This window comes from Oncorhynchus tshawytscha, linkage group LG25 (assembly GCF_018296145.1).
Source record: "Oncorhynchus tshawytscha isolate Ot180627B linkage group LG25, Otsh_v2.0, whole genome shotgun sequence".
Taxonomy (NCBI): domain Eukaryota; kingdom Metazoa; phylum Chordata; class Actinopteri; order Salmoniformes; family Salmonidae; genus Oncorhynchus; species Oncorhynchus tshawytscha.
Genome location: NC_056453.1, coordinates 28,038,395 through 28,064,080, shown reverse-complemented (window position 1 = coordinate 28,064,080; position 25,686 = coordinate 28,038,395). Strand labels below are relative to the sequence as shown.

Below are 25,686 nucleotides of genomic sequence, written 5' to 3'. Positions count from 1 at the left end.
AAAATGATCATTTGTTCTACTTTATGCAGTGAGTTTATGCAGTGAGTTTATGCAGTGAGTTTATGAACCATGTATATGAAGCCTGTTTGAAACCCCGATGTTTAGCGTTCACCAAGTAACCACTGAACCAGCGCCCACCCTGCTGCTTTTAAAAGCAACTCACTCCCTCGCACACTTGCATTAGTGAAAAAGTGCTGATTCTAGAATCTCATGTGAGAACCAGGTCATATGCAGTATATACTGAATATATAAATATCAATGCAACAATTTGACTGAGTTAGTTGATATAAGGAATTCAGTCAATTTAAATCATTTTAATAGGGCCCTAACCTATGGATTTTACATGACTGGCCCACCTACTGGGGAGCCAGGCCCAGCTAATCAGAATGAGTTTTTCCCCACCAAAGGGCTTTATTATAGACAGAGATACTCCTCAGTTTCGTCAGCTGTCCGGGTGGCTGGTCTCAGATGATCCTGCAGGTGAAGAAGCCGGGAGTGGGCTGGTGTGGGTATACGTGAGGCTGGTTGGACGTACTGCCAAATTCTTGAAAATGACGGAGGTGGCTTATGGTAGAGAAAGTGGACATTCCTGCAGTCAACATGCCAATTGCTACAACTGTCAGGTGGATGTATTATCTTGGCAAAGGAGAAATGCTCACTAACAGGGATGTAAACAAATGTATTCATAACATTTGAGAGCGAGAAGCTTTTTGTGCGTATGGAACATTTCTGGGCTTTTTTAAATTTCAGCTCATAAAACATGGGACCGACACTTACCAGCTCCATTGACATGTTTTCTATCAGTCTGGCTCGCCCAGAAATGGATCATAGATTATTCAACAGGAAAACAGGTGCTCTTCTCCTTTCATAAAAAAATGAAGAAAGGATGAGAGGACACTCACAGGCTCCATTGAGAAGAACGCATCAGATCTACTTTTTTTTCTTTCTTGAAAGCAGTGAGGGCAGTGAGCTGTGAGGTAGAGAGAGGTGAATGAAGGACACATATGATGGAGTGGCCTGAGTGAGCCAGGTGCCTACCTGGTTAATGCTACCCCTCTCCCTCTCTCCTTCTCCACCTCCACCCCCAGCTGGGGCTCCTAAGTTGGGTTTTAATGGTGGATAAAAGCAGGTCCTTATCTTTTATTCAGGTGTGTTTTGGGGCGGTGGAGGGTATTACCAGGTGAACAGAGACCCTCTCAAGAGGATTGAGATACAGAGAGCTGTGTGGGCCTGAGTGGAGTGTAAACACACACACACAGAGAGTGAGGGAGCCAGGATGTGTCTGTGCGCTCACATACAGCACTGAAACACTTAGCCTACCCTTTTGCTGAAGTCTGCATGGAAACGTACATGAAAACATAGCTAGGTATTTCTCACCCTAAGAAAAGCGTGCACACAGTCACACTGGTTCATTCCACTCTTGGCCTCATATGTCCGTCCAGGCCTAGGCAGCAGGGTGCCTGTTCCATATGCATGTGGCTGCTCCCGGGGTGGGTGTACCTGGGGCGGAGGCTTGCGAGGAGAGCAGGGTGGTGGTAATAGGTTTGGAGCCCGGCCCCTCAACCCCTGGATGCTGCAGGGTTGGGGTCCATTTCTATTTAAATTCCCGTCAACTCCGAAAGTAAACCCAATTCCAAATGTCCCTCACTCAAATGCATTAAAGGAAATTGTTATTGGAATTTCAGTGTGCTTCCTGAATTGACTGGAATTGGAAATGGGATTGACCCCATCCCTGATGTCCACTGTTGTGCTGTGTTGTACTGTGCTGTAGCAGAGCTGGGTATGCTAGTACTGTGCTGTAGCAGAGCTGGGTATGCTAGTCTGTGCTGTAGCAGAGCTGGGTATGCTAGTCTGTGCTGTAGCAGAGCTGGGTATGCTAGTCTGTGCTGATGTTCCTCCAGGGATCATGGAGGTGTTGAAGGGCATGCAGGAATTGGATGTACCAGCTGATGTAGAGACAATGTCCTTCTACGTTCTGCCTGCTTTCCCGAACATAGACGCTGCCCGGGATGCATTCAAGGTACGGTGTGTAGGGTGGGTGGTTGGGTGGGTGGGTGGGTGTGTAGGGTGGGTGTGTAGGGTGGGTGGGTGGGTGGCCTCCACATGAAGTGGCACCAGCGCCTGAAGCGCTACCCCACCCATGCACAAGAGGAGCATTCCTCATTGTCTTCAATGGACAGCCAAGATGAGATGTGTATGTGCGTTGCTCATTTCTGATTGTCTTGGTGTGTGTGTGTGTGTGTGTGTGTGTGTGTGTGTGTGTGTGTGTGTGTGTGTGTGTGTGTGTGTGTGTGTGTGTGTGTGTGTGTGTGTGTGTGTGTGTGTGTGTGTGTGTGTGTGTGTGTGTGTGTGTGTGTGTGTGTGTGTGTGTGTGTGTGTGTGTGCGGTTGCATTTGATATATTTTCTGTGTTCATGTGAATGGTATGTATTTGTTGAAGGAAATGGGCTGCTCCTTGGAGTCTGAGGGTTTCTTGTCCTCTGAGATGCGCTCTGAGGCTAGTAGTGGGAACCTGGCAGGACTGTTGGTTATGAGTGAGTATCTACCTGTATTTCAACTCCGTCTTAATGGCTTCCTCTGTCCATTCATCATGTCAAAACACACATCTATTACAGGTCATTATGCCGATAATCATGTCTAATGCACTTCCCTTGTTTTCATCACTATCTTTACTGTATTAGTTGTTATCCTCAATCATTTACACCAACATACATCTATTACAGGTCGTTATGCCCGTAATCATGTCTAATGCACCTTCTTTGTTCACTTATGTACACCAACATACATTCATGATGGCCCCATTCCTAGTCACTCATAGTTCAGAGACGTCCAAGAGGCACTATCTAGCGAGCGTAACTCTCTGGGCCCAGGGTTGGGTTCTGGAGGATGCACCGGGGAGTTGACTCTCGTCATCAGCATCTGGCCTCTGTTTTGCCTGGAGCCTAATTGCCCCATCAGAGAGCGGTCTCTCGCCCTCTCTTCTCTCTCTTTCGCTCTCTCTATGCTCCGCGTACACTCCTAGCTCATCAGGGCTTTTAAGTGATTAGTGTGTGTGAATATGTTTGGAGGAGCGGGAGATCGAGGGAGCAACGCGTCTAAACTGGTGGAGGTGAAGAGCGAGGGGAGGGGATGAGGTGGAGGGGTGTTTAATAATGGATGCTTGTTCGCTCTACCCGTTTGCTCTCATTCACTTAATCTGTCACACACCTCTTTTTTTGTCCATCTGGTTGCTTGGATATTTCTCTTTAGTCTTATTGGTCTTTCAGACCACTTTGACATGTCACTTCTATCTATAAAGGCTTTGGGAAACCAAACATCCTTAGTGTACTCCTCAGAATGTGTCTGTTTCTCACTCCCTCTCCAGTGTCTGCTCCCTCCTTCCCTGCCCTGGACCTGAGTACCTTCAGAGGAAGTCTCATCCAGGGCTTCAGACGGTGAGTTCTCTTACATGGTAACTGTTTATAGAGTAAGAGTGCTCCCCCCCCTCACTGTCAGTGACTGAGTTACACTGCAATGTTGTTCTCCCTGTAACAGGTCACCCAGTTCCGGGCCCTGGCTGCCTCATGCATGTGGACACAGTCAGTCAGTGGTCCTGACCTGCAGCCCTGGCCCAGGAGCACCCTGGGATATATGTTAATGAGGGTACTCTGAGCCCTTCCCCTAAGGCTCTGCCCTGACCCTACCCAGCCTGAGGTCTGTAGGCAGGCTACAGGCAGGAGGGCAATGATGTAAATTTGTATGCTGTACACCCACTCCTCCTGCCCTCATCTGACTTGACCCCCCCAGGGAGCCCAGAGGTCCTGGCATACTTACTGGTGTTTTTGTACTGTTGTACTGTCCTCCCCTCACAGCAATATACACACACTTGTTAGTTATGACTATAAAATCATAATTCAAGGGGCTGATATTGCACATGTCAGAAACATCATCACCTCCTCAGGAGGAAGATTGATATGTTTCTAGATGAATGTCATGTGAAAGATTTTGACTACATCTGCACTCGTTTCTCACTGGTCTCTGGATGATGTTCCTGGTAGAATGGCCGTCTGCTATAGATTCAGCTGTGAGCCTTGCGGTGTTGTCGTTGCCAGGCGGCCTGTTACGCCCATAATTGGGGTTGACGCCAAAGAAGAGGGGGGTGTCACTGGGGAGGGTGTGCTGTGTCAGAGCCATGTCACTACACTCCACAACCTGCTTCTGTCAGAGCAAGGTCAAGGGATAATTTAATCATTAAAGACCCCCACTCCCCCTCCACCCTCTTCTCGTCTCTGTGCCTCTCTTAAACCAGCTGACAACGCCACATACGCACGGCTGTGTCATCATAATTTAGGAATCATTTTGTGTGGGTGCGTGTGTCTGACATGGTTTTCGGGTGACTATTCATCTAAATATTGTGTAGGGTGCCTCTTCTTTCCTTCAGTCAAGTTCCTCTCTTTTCCTCAGATGATTTTTCAAGGCAAAGTGGCAGTCTTCTGTGTGTGTGTATGTGTGTGTGTGTATATATATATATATCCCTGTTGCATTGTTTTCAGTGATCATGTATCTCTGTTAGAGCATTCAGAATTGATAGTTTGCTCCTTCAGAAGTCCCAGGCTCTTGTCATCCCTGTCCGTTTACTGGTGGTTTGCCATATGACATTAACAGAGTTGTCATGTTCCATTGGGACTCATATGTCAGTAATCTGTCATATTGTTCTTATAGAAGCTTGCTGTATGTCTTAGTGCTGATTCCTGTGTGTATGTACAATACCAGTCAAAAGTTTGGACACCTACTCATTCAAGGGTTTTTCTTTTATTTCTACTGTGTTCTACTTTGTAGAATAATAGTGAAGACATCAACTATAGAATAACACATATGGAATCACGTAGTAACCAAAAAAGTGCAAAAAACAAAACATATTTGAGATTCTTCAAAGTAGCCACCCTTTGCCTTGATGATAGCTGTGCACACTCTTGGCATTCTCTCAACAAGTTTCATGAGTCTTGAAGGAGTTCCCACATATGCTGAGCACTTGCTGGATGCTTTTCCTTCACTCAGTCCAACTCATCCCAAACCATCTCAATTGGGTTGAGGTCGGGTGATTTGTGGAGGCCAGCTCCTCTGATGCAGCACTCCATCACTCTCCTTGGTCAAATAGCCCTTACACAGCCTAGAGGTGTGTTGGGTCATTGAAAAACAAATGATAGTCCCACTAAGCTCAAATCAGATGGGATGGCATATCACTGCAGAATGCTGTGGTAGCCATGCTGGTTAAGTGTGCCTTGAATTCTAAATAAATCAATGACAGTCTCACCAGCAAAGCACCATCACACCACCACCATGCTTCACGGTGGGAACCACACATACAGAGATCATCCGTTCAGAACAAAGCAACACATGACAACACAGCATGGTAGCAGCACAAAACATGGTACAAACATTATTGGGCACAGACAACAGCACAAAGGGTAAGAAGGTAGAGACAACAATACATCACACAAAGCAGCCACAACTGTCAGTAAGAGTGACCATGAATGAGTCTTTGAATGAAGAGATTAATATTAAACTGTCCAGTTTGAGTGTTTGTTGCAGCTCGTTCCAGTCGCTAGCTGCAGCAAACTGAAAAGAAGAGCGACCCAGGGATGTGTGTGCTTTGGGGACTTTTAACAGAATGTGACTGGCAGAACAGGTGTTGTTTGTGGAGGATGAGGGCTGCACTAGATATCTAAGATAGGGGGGAGTGAGGCCTAAGAGGGTTTTATAAATAAGCATCAACCAGTGGGTCTTGTGACGGGTATACAGAGATGACCTGTTTACAGAGGAGTATAGAGCGCAGTGATGTGTTCTATAAGAAGCATTGGTGGAAAATCTGATGGCTGAATGGTAAAGAACATCTAGCCGCTCGAGAGCACCCTTACCTGCCGATCTATACATTTTGTCTCCGTAATCTAGCATGGGTAGGAGGGTCATCTGAATCAGGGTTAGTTTGGCAGCTGGGGTGAAAGTGGAACGATTACGATAGAGGAAACCAAGTCTAGATTAAACTTTAGCCTGCAGCTTTGATATGTGCTGAGAGAAGGACAGTGCACCGTCTAGCCATATTCCCAAGTACTTGTATGAGGTGACTACCTCCAGCTCTAAACCCTCAGAGGTAGTAATCACACCTGTGGGGAGAGGGGCATTCTTCTTACCAAACCACATAACCTTTGTTTTGGAGGTGTTCAGAACAAGGTTAAGGGTAGAGAAAGCTTGTTGGACACTAGGAAAACTTTGTTGTAGAGCATTTAACACAAAATCCAGGGAAGGGCCAGCTGAGTATAAGACTGTATCATCTGCATATAAATGGATGAGAGAGCATCCTACTGCCTGAGCTATGTTGTTGATGTGAATTGAGAAGAGTGTGGGTCCTAGGTTTGAGCCTTGGGCTACTCCCTTGGTGACAGGCAATGGCTGAGACAGCAGATTTTCTCACTTTATACACTACACTCTTTGAGAGAGGTAGTTAGCAAACCAGGCCAAAGACCCTCAAAGACACCAATACTCCTTAGCCAGACCACAAGAATGGAATTGTCTACCGTATCAAAAGCTTTGGCCATGTCAAGAAAAATAGCAGCACAATATTGCTTAGAATTGAGGGCAATGATGACATCATTGAGGACCGTTAAGGTTGCGGTGACACATCCATAACCTGAGCAGAGAACAGATTGCATACCAGAGAGAATGCTATAGACATCAAGAATGCCAGTCTGTTGATTATTTTCAAGTTTTTCTAACACTTTTTTGATAAACAGGGCAAAATAGAAATAGGCATATAACAGTTAGGATCAGCTTGATCTCCCCCTTTAAATAAAGGACGAGCTGTGGCTGCCTTCCAAGCAATGGGAACCTCCCCAGAAAGGAGAGACAGGCTTGGCGGTTTATCACATCTGGCCATGATTGGGAGTCCGGGGTAGGCCGTGATTGGGAGTCCGGGGTAGGCCGTGATTGGGAGTCCGGGGTAGGCCGTGATTGGGAGTCCGGGGTAGGCTGTCAATGTAAATAAGATTTTTTTTCTTAACTGACTTGCCTAGTTAAATAAAGGTAAAAAATAAACTTTTTAAAGAAGAAGGGTTTAAACCATCTGACCCAGATGTTTTTTTGGTGTAAAGTTTAAGGTGCTCCTTTAGCACCTCGGACTCAGTGACTGCCTGCAGGGGTAAACTAAAAGAGGGAGAAGCATCGGGGATTGTCACATTAGAAGGGGTGGGAGATGAGGAAATGTTGGATGGGCAGGGAGGCATGGCTGAGTCAAATTTGAATCCTGACTTAATGAAGTGATAATTAAAGAGCTCAGCCATGTATTTGTCAGGAACAACCACATCATCAACCTTAAGGACATGGGCAGCTGTGAGGAGGAGATCTTTAACCGTTCTCCAGAACTTCTTGGGGTTAGACCCACTGAGAGAGAACTGCTCCTTAAAGTAACTAACTTTGGCCTTCCGGATAGCCTGAATATGAGTGTGCCGAGCCTTTCGCCAAATGCAACTTGAGGTGGAGTAACTCCACAAGATCACGGTCGAACCAGGGGCTGAACCTGTTTTTAATTGTCATTTTCTTGGGGGGGTGTGTTTGTTAACAATATCATTGAAAATATCAAAAATGAAGGTCCAAGCGTCTTCGACAGAAGGGATCAAGCTGATTCTATACCAATTTACAGAGGCCAGGTCATGAACGAAGACTTGCTCATTAAAGATGTTTAGCAAGCGTCTATGACAAATCAGGACAGGTCTTTTCACTGAGCAGCCATTACGAACACACGCTGTAAAACAGTGATCACTAAGGTCATTACAGAAAACACCAGACTGATACACATCAGAATTATTTGTGAGGATAACATCGAGGAGAGTAGCCTTTTCTGGGTGTTTGAAGATGACTACCTTCATGTCTTAAAGTAATGATGGACTATCGTTCCTCTTTGCTTTTTTGAACTGTTATTGCCATAATATCGACTTGGTCTTTTACCAAATAGGACTATATTCTGTATACCAACCCTACAATGTCACAACACAACTGATTTGCTCAAACGCATTAAGAAGGAAAGAAATTCCATAAATGTACTTTTAATAATGCACACCTGTTAATTGAAATGCATTCCAGGTGACTACCTCATGACGCTGGTTGAGAGGATTCCAAGAGTGTGCAAAGCTGTCAAGGCAAAGGGTGGCTACTTTGAAGAATCTCAAATATAAAATATATTTTGATATGTTTAACACGTTTTTGGATACTACATAATTCCATATTTGTTATGTCATAGTTATGTCCTCACTATTATTCTACAATGTAGAAAATAGTAAAAATAAAGAAAAACACATGAATGAGTAGGTGTCTAAACTTTTGACTGGTACTGTATATGGCTGTGTTTACACAGGCAACCTAATTCTGATTTTAAAAATTCCACTAATTGGTCTTTGACCAATCACATCAGAGATATGTTTTGAGAATTGGGTAAAGAAAATTCAGAATTGGGCTGCCTCTGTGAAGTATCCTGATTCTGTGTGCCGATTTCTGTCGGTGTCCTTGTATCCTGATGTCTTGTCCTCTGCTGCCCCCTACAGGTCTGACGATCTGGAGAGCATGGCCAAGGTAAGACGATGCACAGCACTGCTTCTTGGTTTCAGCTCTGTTCATAATCGGCTGGGTGAAACTGTCAGGGGTTTATTGAGGCGGGTGGAAGGTTCAGAATATTTGCAGGTAGAAATATATGACAAATAAAATCTTGATTTGTAATTTGGATGACCTATAGACTATTACCAGTTTTATAGATATTTATTTCTGCAATGTTTTTTTCTTAACGTTCCCCTGTAGATTGTATTGATGCATTTTAAAAGGCAACAATATGACTGCTATATAATTCTGGGGCATGAGTTTTCACTATTCAGGTGTGATGCTGTGCGATTTGTATGTAGGTGTGTCTTTGTATGAGATGCATCTCTTAAGGTTATCATTGTTTTCAGATCACTGAGCTGCTGTACAAAGATGAGCGTTTCTCTCAGGGAGCTACAGGATCTGCTGGTAAGATCATTTGTGAATGGATGAAAATGTGGCCATAACACAATCTATTTTTTATTTATTTTTACATTGGAGTCATTTATCATACTCTTATACTCTTATTTATTGGTGCTGGTGCCCCATAACTCTGGCGTTGCAAGTTCCATTCTCTACCAACTGAGCCACACGGGACAGTCAGGTGTTTGTGTGCATGTCTGTACAGTGCCTTCAGAAAGTATTCACACTCCTTGGCTTTTTCCACATTTTGTTGTTACAAATTGGGATTGAATTGTTTTTCAACGATCTACACAATTCTGTCAGTGGAAGAAAATGTTTTACATTTTTTAAAGATTCATGAAAAATGATAACACTATCTTTATTAGATATTCAACCCCCTGAGTCAATACATGTTAGAATTACCTTTTGGCAGCGATTTACAGCTGTGAATCTTTTTGGGTCTGTCTCTGAGAGCTTTGCACACCTGAATTGTACAATATTTGCCCATTTTTATTCAAGCTCTGTCAAGTTGGTTGTTGATCATTGCTAGACATTTTCAAGTCTTGACATAGATTTTCATCCCAATTTAAGTCAAAACTGTAACTAGGCCACTCAGGAACATTCAATGTCCTCTTGGTAAGCAAGTCCAGTGTAGATGTGGCCTTGTGTTTTTGTTTATTGTCCTGCTGAAAGGTGAATTTGTCACTCAGTGTCTGTTGGAAAGCAGACTGAAACAGGTTTTCCTCTAGGAGTTTCGCTGTGCGTATCTTGATTACGTTTTTTTGAACAAGTCCTTGCCGATGACGAGAATATCGATTACATGATACAGCCACCACCATGATTGAACATATGAAGTGTAGTACTCTGTGATGTGTTGGATTTGCCCTAAACATCATGAAGGGTATTTAGAACAAAACGTACATTTCTTTGCAATTTTCATTTTGTTTGCAGTATTACTTTAGTGCCTTAATGCAAACAGGATGCATATTTTTTAATATTTTTTATTCTGTACATACTTCATTTTCACTGTCATTTTAGGTTAGTATTGTGGACCAACTTCAATGTTGTTCCATCCTCTCTCAGCCATTAAAATCACTATTGGCCTCATGGTGAAAACCCTGCGTGGTTTCCTTCCTCTCAGGCGTCCTTCCTAACTCAGTTACCGGTGACTTTGTAGTGACTGGATGTATTGATGCACCATCCAAAGCGTAATTAATAACTTCACCATGCTCAAAGGGATATTCCATGTCTGCTTTTTTTTTTTTTTTTTTACCCATCTACCAATAGGTGCGCTTCTTTGCGAGACATTGGAAAACCTCCCTTGTGGTTGAATCTGTGCTTGAAATTCACTACTCGACTGAGGAACCTTACATATAATTGAATGTGTGGGGTAGAGATGGAGTACTCATAAAAAAATTGTCAACCACTATTATTGCACACAGTGAGTACTTGCAACTTATTATGGGAATTGTTAAGCAAATGTTTACTCCTGAATCTATTTAGGCTTTCTTTAACAGAGGTGTTGAAGGTTATTGACTAAAGACATTTCTGCTTTAAATTTTTCATAAATTTGTAATCATTTCTTAAACAAAATTCCACTTTGACATTGTGGAGTATTGTGTGTAGATCAGTAGCACATCTCAATTGAATCCTTTTTAAATTCAGGCTGTAACAAACAAAAGGGGGTGGGTGCCCAAGGGGTATAACTACTTTCTGAAGGCACTGTATCTGTGTCTCTGTCTATGCTTTCACTGTGTATATATCTGCAGTCTCCGTTGCAGGAGTCTGCTGATGCGCTCACTCTGCGTTATGAAGACGGTTTGCACGTTCATGTCCTGCCCTAGATACAGGGTGGGTGTGAGACCTGGCCAGAGGGACAGCCTGTCTGTCAGGGAAAATGGGCCCAGGCTGCTGACACAGTGCTGAACAAACAGCCTGCGTCTCAGTCTAGTTTGTTAGGAATGCGTGTCTTTCGGTGTGTGTGGCACGGCTGTGTCTCTCCGTGTCAGTTTGTGTGTGTGTGTGTGGTCTGACCGGGCTGGAGTGCTGGTGGGAGAGATGGAGACAGTTATCCGTGTCACTTCCCGTTGTGTCCTCCGCACGGCCGCCCCAGAGTGCGAGGCTGTCACCCACTGCCACCCGCCTGACACACATTACTGTTCGCTTCACTCAAAGAATACCGTCAGCACTACTCTCTCTCTCTCTCACACACACACAGCCATTATCCTGGGACCACGTTCTGTGTGTGTGTGCACGTATAACATCACTCCTCTCTTCCTTCTCTACAGAGGCTGTGTCCTACTTTCTCTATAACCTGATGGACAGCATGACTGAGGCAGAGGTGCAGGCTCAGGAGGACAAGCTCAGGCAGTACTTCAACCAGCTGAAGAGCATGGTACACACACACACAGATATTTGACTCATCCCATTCATAAATACAACCTCTCTGACAGGCTTACACCCATTGATCTCAGATTAAGAGTTGTCTATGCGGATAATGAGATTCAGATTACCCATGTCCCAAATCTCAAATTTCAGATTAGCAATCTGCCCCATCCTAAAATGGACAACCCCAGGTGAAAGAATTTATTTTAATCCTGTTCTCCTGTGTTTGACCTGCAGGGTATCATCATCCCAGGGAACATCTACAGAGGGATCAGAAACCTGCTAGACTCCTATCACGTGCCTGAACTCATCAAGGTATCTGTCCTAAATCACTGACTCACAGCTACTGTATGTGAAGGTGTTCTTAATGATGCAGTTTTGGTTTCTTTCTTACGTGGTTCTTTTGGTTTCTTTTAGGATGTCATCGCCCTGGTGGACTCCCAAGAACCTCTGAACTTCTCAGACAACAGAGTTGTTGTGAGTGTATTCATTGGGTTTTAGAGATGTACAGTGGGGCAAAAAAGTATTTAGTCAGCCACCAATTGTGCAAGTTCTCCCACTCAAAAAGATGAGAGGCCTAAAATTTTCATCATAGGTACACTTCAACTATGACAGACAAAATGGGAAGAAAAAAATCCAGAAAACCACATTGTAGGATTTTTAATGAATTTTATTTGCAAATGATGGTGGAAAATAAGTATTTGGTCAATAACAAAAGTTTATCTCAATACTTTGTTATATACCCTTTGTTGGCAATGACAGAGGTCAAACGTTTTCTGTAAGTCTTCACAAGGTTTTCACACACTGTTGCTGGTATTTTGCCCATTCCTCCATGCAGATCTCCTCTAGAGCAGTGATGTTTTGGGGCTGTTGCTGGGCAACACGGACTTTCAACTCCCTCCAAAGATTATCTATGGGGTTGAGATCTGGAGACTGGCTAGGCCACTCCAGGACCTTGAAATGCTTCTTACGAAGCCTCTCCTTCATTGCCCGGGCGGTGTGTTTGGGATCATTGTCATGCTGAAAGATCCAGCCACGTTTCATCTTCAATGCCCTTGCTGATGGAATCAAATCAAAATCAAATCAAATTTATTTATATAGCCCTTCGTACATCAGCTGATATCTCAAAGTGCTGTACAGAAACCCAGCCTAAAACCCCCAACAGCAAGCAATGCAGGTGTAGAAGCACGGTGGCTAGGAAAAACTCCCTAGAAAGGCCAAAACCTAGGAAGAAACCTAGAGAGGAACCAGGCTCTGTGGGGTGGCCAGTCCTCTTCTGGCTGTGCTGGGTGGAGATTATAACAGAACATGGCCAAGATATTCAAATGTTCATAAATGACCAGCATGGTCGTATAATAATAAGGCAGAACAGTTGAAACTGGAGCCAACAGCACGGTCAGATGGACTGGGGACAGCAAGGAGTCATCATGTCAGGTAGTCCTGGGGCATGGTCCTAGGGCTCAGGTCCTCCTCTGAGAGAAAGAAAGAGAGAATTAGAGAATTCACACAGGACACCGAATAGGACAGGAGAAGTACTCCAGATATAACAAACTGACCCTAGCCCCCCGACACATAGCCTCCAGTATTTATGCTGCAGTAGTTTGAGACAGGAGGGGTCAGGAGACACTGTGGCCCCATCCGAGGACACCCCCGGACAGGGCCAAACAGGAAGGATATAACCCCACCCACTTTGCCAAAGCACAGCCCCCACACCACTAGAGGGATATCTTCAACCACCAACTTACCATCCTGAGACAAGGCTGAGTATAGCCCACAAAGATCTCTGCTATGGCACAACCCAAGGGGGGGCGCCAACCCAGACAGGATGACCCTTCCAGGGACGGCATGAGAGAGCCCCAGTAAGCCAGTGACCCAGCCCCTGTAATAGGGTTAGAGGCAGAGAATCCCAGTGGAAAGAGGGGAACCGGCCAGGCAGAGACAGCAAGGGCGGTTCGTTGCTCCAGAGCCTTTCCGTTCACCTTCCCACTCCTGGGCCAGACTACACTCAATCATATGACCCACTGAAGAGATGAGTCTTCAATAAAGACTTAAAGGTTGAGACCGAGTTTGCGTCTCTGACATGGGTAGGCAGACCATTCCATAAAAATGGAGCTCTATAGGAGAAAGCCCTGCCTCCAGCTGTTTGCTTAGAAATTCTAGGGACAATTAGGAGGCCTGCGTCTTGTGACCGTAGCGTGTAGGTATGTACGTACGTGTAGGTATGTATGGCAGGACCAAATCAGAGAGATAGGTAGGAGCAAGCCAATGTAATGCTTTGTAGGTTAGCAGTAAAACCTTGAAATCAGCCCTTGCTTTGACAGGAAGCCAGTGTAGAGAGGCTAGCACTGGAGTAATATGATCAAATGTTTTGGTTCTAGTCAGGATTCTAGCAGCCGTATTTAGCACCAACTGAAGTTTATTTAGTGCTTTATCCGGGTAGCCGGAAAGTAGAGCATTGCAGTAGTCTAACCTAGAAGTGACAAAAGTATGGATTAATTTTTCTGCATCATTTTTGGACAGAAAGTTTCTGATTTTTGCAATGTTACGTAGATGGAAAAAAGCTGTCCTTGAAATGGTCTTGATATGTTCTTCAAAAGAGAGATCAGGGTCCAGAGTAACGCCGAGGTCCTTTACAGTTTTATTTGAGACGACTGTACAACCATTAAGATTAATTGTCAGATTCAACAGAAGATCTCTTTGTTTCTTGGGACCTAGAGCAAGCATCTCTGTTTTGTCTGAGTTTAAAAGTAGAAAGTTTGCAGCCATCCACTTCCTTATGTCTGAAACACATGCTTCTAGCAAGGGCAATTTTGGGGCTTCACCATGTTTCATTGAAATGTACAGCTGTGTGTCATCCGCATAGCAGTGAAAGTTAACATTATGTTTTAGAATAACATCCCCAAGAGGTAAAATATATAGTGAAAACAATAGTGGTCCTAAAACGGAACCTTGAGGAACACCGAAATTTACAGTTGATTTGTCAGAGGACAAACCATTCACAGAGACAAACTGATATCTTTCCGACAGATCAGATAAGATCTAAACCAGGCCAGAACTTGTCCGTGTAGACCAATTTGGGTTTCCAATATATCCAAAAGAATGTGGTGATCGATGGTATCAAAAGCAGCACTAAGGGCTAGGAGCACGAGGACAGATGCAGAGCCTCAGTCCGATGCCATTAAAATGACATTTGATGGGGTCTAAAACCAGACTGAAGCATTTCGTATACATTGTTTGTCTTCAGGAAGGCAGTAAAATTTTGAGAGGGATGGAAGATTTGATATAGGCCGATAGTTTTTTATATTTTCTGGGTCAAGGTTTGGCTTTTTCAAGAGAGGCTTTATTACTGCCACTTTTAGTGAGTTTGGTACACATCCGGTGGATAGAGAGCCGTTTATTATGTTCAACATAGGAGGGCCAAGCACAGGAAGCAGCTCTTTCAGTAGTTTAGTTGGAATAGGGTCCAGTATGAAGGAGATTTTCACTCAAAATCTCACGATACATGGCCCCATTCATTCTTTCTTTTACACGGATCAGTCGTCCTGGTCCCTTTGCAGAAAAACAGCCCCAAAGCATGATGTTTCCACCCCCATGCTTCAAAGTAGGTATGGCGTTCTTTGGATGCAACTCAGCATTCTTTGTCCTCCAAACACGACGAGTTGAATTTTTACCAAAAAGTTATTTTGGTTTCATCTGACCATATGACATTCTCCCAATCTTCTTCTGGATCATCCAAATGCTCTCTAGCAAACTTCAGACGGGCCTGGACATGTACGGGCTTAAGCAGGGGGACACGTCTGGCACTGCAGGATTTGAGTCCCTGGCGGCGTAGTGTGTCACTGATGGTAGGCTTTGTTACTTTGGTCCCAGCTCTCTGCAGGTCATTCACTAGGTCCCCCCGTGTGGTTCTAGGATTTTTGCTCACGGTTCTTGTGATCATTTTGACCCCACGGGGTGAGATCTTGCGTGGAGCCCCAGATCGAGGGAGATTATCAGTGGTCTTGTATGTCTTCCATTTCCTAATAATTGCTCCCACAGTTGATTTTTTCAAACCAAGCTGCTTACCTATTGCAGATTCAGTCTTCACAGCCTGGTGCAGGTCTACAATTTTGTTTCTGGTGTCCTTTGACAGCTCTTTGGTCTTGGCCATAGTGGAGTTTGGAGTGTGACTGTTTGAGGTTGTGGACAGGTGTCTTTTATACTGATAACAAGTTCAAACAAGTGCCATTAATACAGGTAACGAGTGGAGGACAGAGGAGCCTCTTAAAGAAGAAGTTACAGGTCTGTGAGAGCCAGAAATCTTGCTTGTTTGTAGGTGACCAAATACTTATTTTCCACCATAATTTGCAAATAAATTCATAAAAAATCCTACAATGTGATTTTCTGGATTTTTTTCTCTCATTTTGTCTGTCATAGTTGAAGTGTACCTATGATGAAAATTACAGGCCTCTCTCATTTTTTTAAGTGGGAGAACTTGCACAATTGGTGGCTGACTAAATACCTTTTTGCCCCACTGTAGGTGATGGTCATTTAGGGAGAGTGCGTGTAACGTTTTCCTGTCTACCTTTCAGATTCTGGATGGTAAGGTTTTGGCGCTGGAGAGCAGGCTGGCTGAGCTGAAGGCTGACAGTAAACCAGTAGGAGCTACCCTGAAACAACTCATCCTCACTCTGTGTGCCGAGGAGGTACAGTCTCATCACACATGCCCTCTCTCTTGGGTAATGTTTGCTAAGCCTAAACCTGGTTCAGATCCAGAGTGATAGTCTGCTGCTCAACAGTAAGAGACAATTAAATGAGGGTCGTTAATGTCCTACTGGGCCGGCTGACTATTGCGGCTCTGCAGTTGTGAGCTATGAGAGATTAAGCATTTGAGATGAAGGTTGATTTTGAAAGACGTCTTGTCTTTCTGACAGAAACTGGACAGGGCTCTGGAGCTGAAGAAACAACATGAGGCAGACATGGTTGCCGGTAGCTACGCCGCCCTCATCCACCTCTGCTGTCGCCATGACAATGTGGAAGAGGCACTGAACTTGAAAAGAGAGCTGTAAGTGGATTGGTGAAACACACACACATTCCCCTATACTCGGTCCAGCTAAGCATTAAAGTTGAACATGAGCTGGATTAGGAGAGACGTTAATGCACTGGCCGGGGCAGAGCAGTGGACAGGGGTGTTCTGATGAATCCGGTGCGTACGTAACCCCATCTCTTCTCCTTGCCCCACACCCTGCATCTGTAACCTTTCAGTAACAGAAAGGCATCGGTGCTGCACTCAACTTCAGCTCCAATCTCTGTCTCCCTTTCCCATGCGCTGCTTCATCAGAGGGGGGTAGAGGAATCTGAATTGATGGGAGTTACAATTGTGACATGAACTGCATCAGCCACGTTCGAGATCTTTCACACACAAATTACATTTTTTTTTTAAATGTATATTTCTCTAATCTATGGTCTAACTCTCTCAACCCCCCATGTTTAGGAGCCGTAAGGATTCCTCTGTGTCTCTGGATTCCAGCAAGTATGTGGCTCTAGTCAAGGTCCTGACCAAGCAGGGCAGACTGGAAGGTGAGTGGGCACAAGACACTGTCAGGGCAACATAGTTGAGGGAAGTTGCTTTCTGTTAAAGAAAAGCTTTCAGGGTTCCTTGTCCAGACTGCTTAGAAACCTTGCCTGAAAAGTCACCATGCTTGAGACCTGAAGACTTCCGTTAGCTCCCGAGCTAATGCTTTGGCTTTAGCTCAGCAGGCTAACACCAGACTTGTTCCTGGTCAGTCATATTTTAGGGATAAATGTGTGGTTTGGTTAAGCCTGTACATCTACAGTTGAAGTCAGAAGTTTACATACACCTTAGCCAAATACATTTAAACTCAGTTTTTCTGACATTTTATCCTAGTAGGATCACCACTTTATATTAAGAATGTGAAATGTCAGGATAATAGTAGAGTGATTCATTTCAGCTTTTTATTTCTTTCATCACATTCCCAGTGGGTCAGAAGTTTACATGCAACCAAATACTAATTGAATGTATTGCCTTTAAATTGTTTAACTTGGGTCAAACGTTTCGGGTAGCCTTCAACAAGCTTCACACAATAAGTTATGTGAATTTCTGCCCATTCCTCCTGAAAGAGCGGCCTTTCAGGCTATGTTGATATAGGACTCATTTTACTGTTGATATAGATACTTTTGTACCTGTTTCCTCCAGCATCTTCACACGGTCCTTTGCTGCTGTTCTGAGATTGATTTTCACTTTTCGCACCAAAGTACGTTAATCTCTGAGACAGAACGCATCTCCTTCCTGAGCAGTATGACGACTGCGTGGTCCCAGGGTGTTTATACTTGCGTACTATTGTTGGTACTGATGAACGTGGTACCTTCAGACGTTTGGAAATTGCTCCCAAGGATGAACCAGACTTGTGGTGGTCTACAATGTTCTTTCTGAGGTCTTGGCTGATTTCTTTTGATTTTCCCATGATGTCAAGCAAAGAGGCACTGAGTTTGGAGGTAGGCCTTGAAATACATCCACAGGTACACCTCCAATTGACACAATGTCAATTAGCCTATTAGAAGCTTCTAAAGACATGACATCATTTTCTGGAATTTTGGTGGATGTAAACTTCTGACCGACTGGAATTGTGATACAATGAAATAATCTGTCTGTAAATAGTTGTTTGGAAAAATTACTTGTCATGCAAAACTATAGTTTGTTAACAAGAAATTTGTGGAGTGGTTGAAAAACGAGTTTCAACGACTTCAACCTAAATGTATGTAAACTTACAACTTCAACTGTATATCTTTCTTTACAAGATGCCTATATCCATACGCCATATGAAAGAACAGCAAAGTTCAACTCCTGAGTGAAGGAAGTGTTTGATGCAGTTAAATGTCTGCTGAAGGAGTAATTATTTTCTCAGAGAGCAGGCTGTATGCATGTGGCGAGGAGCAGGCAGCAGCCGCCTTTTTCTCACTCTCAGGACGCCCACATTAACCAGCCATTATCTGAATGCCACGGTGGGTTTCTGCCTGCCCATGTAAGACCCAATTACAATAAAAGTGTTTCTTCTTTGCTTTGTGCACACAGTGACAGCGTAAATGTGTGCCCCGTCTCTCTCACGCTACCTCTCTCTCTTTCCTTCAAGATGTGTGTCACTCTCACCCCCCCCCTTCTGTCCGCCTTGTCTCCCCCCGTCACAGAGAGAGAGCGAGAGAAAATTACAGGACTCTCGCTACTTTAACAGAATTACAGAAATCCGTCCTGATACTAATGGCATATCATGTCCGGGAAAGTGCTTGAACATTTCACACACACAAATTTGCATGTGAATTCAAGCAGAGGTGCTGTGAAGGGAGGGAGGGAGGGGGGTTCGCTGGCCATTAGCCCCAGTGAGTGCGGCGGCGGCTTGTCATCCACATTAGCACACCTCACTGCCCCGGTCTACCGGGCCGCGCTACAGACAGCTAGGCCCGCACTGAAGATCATGACTTGTGGCAGGACCGCTCACTGGCTCCCCGCTTTTAATGGCTTTGTTGTTTTCCTTACTTCCTTCCTTTACCTCCACCTTCACCTCTCCACCTTTCCCTTCATCCCCCTGCGTAGGGATAGCTAAAGCCTCTGTGGGGTCCTCCGGTAAACACAGCCCTGGGTGTGCAGGAGCCTAGTGGAACACAAGGCAGGGAAATTAGAGGGATTAATGGCCTGTGTGATATTTGTTTACCTGGCCGTGGCAGTATGTGGCTGGATGAGTTTCAGATCGCTGGCTGGCTGCCTGACTTGGCTGATATACATACCACTCCGTCTGCTTGGACGCCTAGCCTCCATTTGGTCATGTTAGCGCCGAGCCACTGGTCGTGGTGATTAGTGGTGCCGTCAGGAAGGAGAGAAGAAGAGATGAGCTGTCTCTCTCCTCTGATGGGTGCTCATACCCTCGCAGGCTAGCTAACATGTTCCTTCCCCCAGTACGACTCTGCTAGTGTGTGTAACGTGCTGATGGACAGTCGGGGAGTGGGTAACCTTTTTTCCCCATAACCCCCCCACACACACACTCTCTCTCGTTAACTTGGGTTTTATCCTAATGTCAGATTACCCCCACCAAATATTCTGAAATTTCCATCCTTAACTACAACATTTTCCGCCAAGATAGAACTGCCAATGGGGGCAGAGTCGCAATCTACTGCAGAGATAGCCTGCAGAGTTCTGTCATACTATCCAGGTCTGTGCCCAAACAGTTAAAGCTTCTACTTTTTAAAAATCCACCTTTCCAGAAATAAGTCTCACCGTTGCTGCTTGTTATAGACCCCCCTCAGCCCCCAGCTGTGCCCTGGACACCATATGTGAATTGAATGCCCCCCTTCAATCTTCAGAATTTGTACTGTTAGGTGACTTAAACTGGGATATGCTTAACACCCCGGCCGTTCTACAGTCTAAGCTAGATGCCCTCAATCTCACACAAATTATCAAGGAACCAACCAGGTACAACCCTAAATCTGTTAACACGGGCACCCTCATAGATATCATCCTGACAAACCTGCCCTCTAAATACAGTGCCTTGCGAAAGTATTAGGCCCCCTTGAACTTTGCCACATTTTGCCACATTTCAGGCTTCAAACATAAAGATATAAAACTGTATTTTTTTGTGAAGAATCAACAACAATTGGGACACAATCATGAAGTGGAATGACATTTATTGGATATTTCAAACTTTTTTAACAAACGAAAAACTGAAAAATTGGGCGTGCAAAATTATTCAGCCCCTTTACTGTCAGTGCTGCAAACTGTCTCCAGAAGTTCAGTGAGGATCTCTGAATGATCCAATGTTGACCTAAATGACTAATGATGATAAATACAATCCACCTGTGTGTAATCAAGTCTCCGTATAAATGCACCTGCACTGTGATAGTCTCAGAGGTCCGTTAAAAGCGCAGAGAGCATCATGAAGAACAAGGAACACACCAGGCAGGTCCGAGATACTGTTGTGAAGAAGTTTAATGCCGGATTTGGATACAAAAAGATTTCCCAAGCTTTAAACATCCCAAGGAGCACTGTGCAAGCGATAATATTGAAATGGAAGGAGTATCAGACCACTGCAAATCTACCAAGACCTGGCCGTCCCTCTAAACTTTCAGCTCATACAAGGAGAAGACTGATCAGAGATGCAGCCAAGAGGCCCATGATCACTCTGGATGAACTGCAGAGATCTACAGCTGAGGTGGGAGACTCTGTCCATAGGACAACAATCAGTCGTATATTGCACAAATCTGGCCTTTATGGAAGAGTGGCAAGAAGAAAGCCATTTCTTAAAGATATCCATAAAAAGTGTTGTTTAAAGTTTGCCACAAGCCACCTGGGAGACACACCAAACATGTGGAAGAAGGTGCTCTGGTCAGATGAAACCAAAATTGAACTTTTTGGCAACAATGCTAAACGTTATGTTTGGCGTAAAAGCAACACAGATCATCACCCTGAACACACCATCCCCACTGTCAAACATGGTGGTGGCAGCATCATGGTTTGGGCCTGCTTTTCTTCAGCAGGGACAGGGAAGATGGTTAAAATTGATGGGAAGATGGATGGAGCCAAATACAGGACCATTCTAGAAGAAAACCTGATGGAGTCTGCAAAAGACCTGAGACTGGAACAGAGATTTGTCTTCCAACAAGACAATGATCCAAACCATAAAGCAAAATCTACAATGGAATGGTTCAAAAATAAACATATCCAGGTGTTAGAATGGCCAAGTCAAAGTCCAGACCTGAATCCAATCGAGAATCTGTGGAAAGAACTGAAAACTGCTGTTCACAAATGCTCTCCATCCAACCTCACTGAGCTTGAGCTGTTTTGCAAGGAGGAATGGGAAAAAATTTCAGTCTCTCGATGTGCAAAACTGATAGAGACATACCCCAAGCGACTTACAGCTGTAATCGCAGCAAAAGGTGGCGCTACAAAGTATTAACTTAAGGGGGCTGAATAATTTTGCACGCCCAATTTTTCAGTTTTTGAATTGTTAAAAAAGTTTGAAATATCCAATAAATGTCGTTCTACTTCATGATTGTGTCCCACTTGTTGTTGATTCTTCACAAAAAAATACAGTTGTATATCTTTATGTTTGAAGCCTGAAATGTGGCAAAAGGTCGCAAAGTTCAAGGGGGCCGAATACTTTCGCAAGGCACTGTACACCTCTGCTGTCTTCAACCAGGATCTCAGCGATCACTGCCTCATTGCTCGCGTATGTAATGGGTCCGCCGTCAAACGACCACCCCTCATCACTTTCAAACCCTCCCTAAAACACTTCAGCGAGCAGGCCTTATCTAATCGACCTGGCCCGGGTATCCTGGAAGGATATTGTCCTCATCCCGTCAGTAGAGGATGCCTGGTTATTCTTTAAAAGTGCTTTCCTCACAGTCTTAAATAAGCATGCCTCGTTCAAAAAATGGAGAACTAAATACAGATATAGCCCTTGGTTCACTCCAGACTTGACTGCCCTTGACCAGCACAAAAACATCCTGTGGCGTACTGCTTTAGCATCAAATAGCCCCTGCGATATGCAACTTTTCAGGGAAGTTAGGAACCAATATACACAGTCAGTTAGGGAGGCAAAGGCTAGCTTTTTCAAACAAAAAATTGCATCCCAAATTCCCAAAAGTTGTGTGACACTGTAAAGTCATGGTGAATAAGAGTACCTCTTCCCAGCTGCCCAGTGCACTGAGGGTAGGAAACACTATCACCACCGATAAATCCATGATAATCGAGAATTTCAATTAGCATTTTTCTACGGCTGGTCATGCTTTCCACCTGGCTACCCCCTACCCCGGCCAACAGCAACTGCACCCCCTGCAGCAACTGCACCCCCTGCAGCAAGCCAAAGTCCCTCCCCAGCTTCTCCTTCACCCAAATCCAGATAGCGGAGGTTCCGAAAGAGCTGCAAAATCTGGACCCCAACAAATCAGCGAGACAATTTGGAACCTCTTTCTAAAATTATCTGCCGAAATTGTTGCAACCCCTATTACTGGCCTATTCAACCTCTTTCGTATCATCTGAGGTACCTAAAGATTGGAAAGCTGCTGCGGTCATCCCCCTCTTCAAAGGGGGAGACACTCTAGACCCAAATTGCTACAGACTTATATCTATCCTACCCTGCCTTTCTAAAGTCTTTGAAAGCCAAGTTAACAAACAGATCACCGACCATTTCGAATACCACCGAACCTTCTCCGCTATGCAATCTGGTTTCCGAGCTGGTCATGGGTGCACCTCAGCCACGCTCAAGGTACTAAACGATATCATAACAGCCATCTATTAAAAGACAGTACTGTGCAGCAGTCTTCTTCGACCTGGCCAAGGCTTTCGACTCTGTCAATCACCACATTCTTATCGGCAGACTCAATATCCTTGGTTTCTCAAATGACTGCCTCGCCTGTTTCACCAACTACTTCTCTGATAGAGCTCAGTGTGTCAAATCTGTTGTCCGGACCTCTGGCAGTCTCTATGGGGTTGCTGCAAGGTTCAATTCTCGGACCGACTCTTTTCTCTGTAAATACAAATTGTCGCTCTTGCTGCTGGTGATTCTCTGATCCACCTCTATGCAGACAACACCATTCTGTATACTTATGGCCCATCTTTGGACACTGTGTGTTAACAAACCTCCAGACAAGCTTTAATGCCATACAACACTCCTTCCGTGGCCTCCAACTGCTCTTAAATGCAAGTAAATTAAATGCATGCTCTTCAACCGATCGCTGCCCACACCCGCCCGCCCGACTAGCATTACTACTCTGGACGGTTCTGACTTAGAATATGTGGACAACTACAAATACCTAGGTGTCTGGTTAGACTGTAAACTCTCCTTCCAGACTCACATTAAGCATCTCCAATCCAAAATTATATCTAGAATCGTCTTCCTATTTCGCAACAAAGCCTCCTTCACTCATGCTGCTAAACACACCCTCGTCAAACTGACTATCCTACCGATCCTTGACTTTGACTTCCAACACTCTACTCTGCAAATTGGATGTAGTCTATCACAGTGCCATCTGTTTTGTCACCAAAGCTCCATATACTCCCCACTACTGCATCCTGTATGCTCTCGTTGGTTGGCCCTCGCTTCATATTCGTCGCCAAACCCACTGGCTCCAGGTCATCTATAAGTCTTTGTTAGGTAAAGCCCTGCCTTATTTCAGCTCACTGGTCACCATAGCAACACCCACCCGTAGCACGCACTCCAGCAGGTATATTTCACTGGTCATCCCCAAAGCCAACTCCTCCTTTGGCTGCCTTTCCTTTCAGTTCTCTGCTGCCAATGACTGGAACGAATTGCAAAGATCACTGCAGTTGGAGACTTATATCTCCCTCACTAACTTTAAGCATCAGCTGTCAGAGCAGCTTACCGATCACTACACCTGTACAGAGCCCATCTGTAAATAGCACACCCAACTACCTCATCCCCATATTGTTATTTGTTTTTGCTCTTTTGCACCCCAGTATCACTACTTGCACATTGTCTGCACATCTATCACTCCAGTGTTAATACTAAATTGTAATTATTTTGCCACTATGGGCTATTTATTGTCTTACCTCTCTAATCTTACTGCATTGGAACACTGTATATAGATTTTTATTTTGTGTTATTGACTGTACGTTTGTTTATCCCATGTGTAACTGTTTTTTTTTTTTGTCGCACTGCTTTGCTTTATCTTGGCCAGGTCGCAGTTGTAAATGAGAACTTGTTCTCAACTGTCCTACCTGGTTAAATAAAGGTGAAATAAAATAAAAAATATCCCTGGCCCAGTGAGTTCACACCTACAGCTAATGAATTAAACTCTAGCCTCTTAGTCTAGTTCACAAGGGCTGCAGTGTTTGCTGGTGTCCTACCCCTTGGTACTTGGTACTTGATTTCATAGAACCACACAGCTGGTTTTCCATGTTTTTTTCGTCAGTTGTCTGCAGGTTTTCATCCAATACCATTCAATCACAATGAGGCCGTAGCCTGAAGGCAGAAAACCCAACCATTCTGGGGAACAGCATCCAAGGCTTTCTTTGTCATTAGCCAAGGCTTTGATTCCTCTCCACAGTATCATCCTACAGAGAAATATATTCAGAGATCCAGTGAAGGGGATGTCCACAGGTACATGTAGGGTCACCCCAACCCCAGAGGGACATGGCCCAACTGGGCCCTGTTCAGATCCATATCCACCCCGTCCTGACGCCCCGGGGAGAGAACAGAATGAGCCCCAGACACAAAACAAAAGCTGCCTCTTAGAAACTCAGTGTGACCCACATGAACCCCCACCCCTCTTCCCCTTTCCAATTTCCCTTTTTGCTTCATTAAATCTGTGACAGTCACAGACTGTGCTTCATTTGCATAACAACGCATGAAAATGAGGGGGGAGGGAGAGATTGAGAGGCAGACTGGAATTTGGATGCCAAAGCACACACCAGTGTGTGTGTGTGTGCTGTCGTGTCACTGGAGTGTTCATCCCTGAGAGAACACTCGGGTTGAAGAGGTATAATAGCTAGCCAGAGAACTAGACTGCCAGAACTGAAGGGATGGTGGGACCCAAATACACTCACCTGTAGTGGTCAACACAGGGTCCTTTCTATTCTGGCTGTTATGGAGTCTGCTAGCCACAGCACTCACACTGTGAGTAGCAATTGAGGTTTGAGCCCAAATGAGGCCAGAACTCACATATGCGTGGTAGTTGAGGGCCAAAGCCAATAAAAGTTAGTTTGTTTGTGTGTGTTTACATGGGGTGGGTACTGGCGAGCTAGATGTTTTCTATCTCTGACCAGGCTGTGATGATTAGTATCACCGGTGTAAACAGACCCTATCGGTATCAGCCCATTAGCACGCTTCTAAACACAGTGTAAACACATCTTAATTGTCTGGCCCTGCCACAGAGCAGCTGACTGCTGCCGGGGGAGAGAGATGAGAAGAGGAGAGTGTTCACTCCGCACGGCCCAGTCAGCCAGATGGGTGCCCGGCCTGCTGAAAAGCCTCCATTATTACCTCTGTAGGACCCGGGGCCAGGGCACGCCGGGCACTCGCCGCACACCTATAATTTAGCCCCATCGCTTTCGGCACAGGGACGGGGAAAAAGCGGCCCGGTAATTGTAGTCTCGTTTAGAAATGCAAGTAGCAATTAGCAGGAAATTGGCATTATACGGGCCGATTTGCATTCCTGCTGGGTGTAAAATGCTGTTTTAATAGCGGTTTGTTTTCCCCACATGAAATTATCTAAGGGGCCTTTTATCACCTTCTCCCCATCTCGCTCTCATTCTCTCTCACATTGTCTCCTCCTTCCCTCCCTCTTTCATTTG

At 44.7% G+C, this 25,686-nt stretch overlaps 1 protein-coding gene across 1 annotated transcript in view; it reads left to right on the top strand.

The window, feature by feature from the left end:
* lrpprc (leucine-rich pentatricopeptide repeat containing) overlaps positions 1-25,686 on the top strand; it is a 76,687-nt gene that overhangs the window by 15,833 nt on the left and 35,168 nt on the right. The window contains exons 12-22 of the mRNA XM_042306200.1: positions 1,902-2,020; positions 2,440-2,533; positions 3,364-3,433; positions 8,573-8,600; positions 8,972-9,029; positions 11,291-11,397; positions 11,625-11,702; positions 11,805-11,864; positions 15,959-16,072; positions 16,301-16,431; positions 16,861-16,946. Of these exons, the coding sequence (XP_042162134.1) occupies positions 1,902-2,020; positions 2,440-2,533; positions 3,364-3,433; positions 8,573-8,600; positions 8,972-9,029; positions 11,291-11,397; positions 11,625-11,702; positions 11,805-11,864; positions 15,959-16,072; positions 16,301-16,431; positions 16,861-16,946 (945 nt within the window). The remainder of the gene's footprint in view (positions 1-1,901; positions 2,021-2,439; positions 2,534-3,363; positions 3,434-8,572; positions 8,601-8,971; positions 9,030-11,290; positions 11,398-11,624; positions 11,703-11,804; positions 11,865-15,958; positions 16,073-16,300; positions 16,432-16,860; positions 16,947-25,686) is intronic.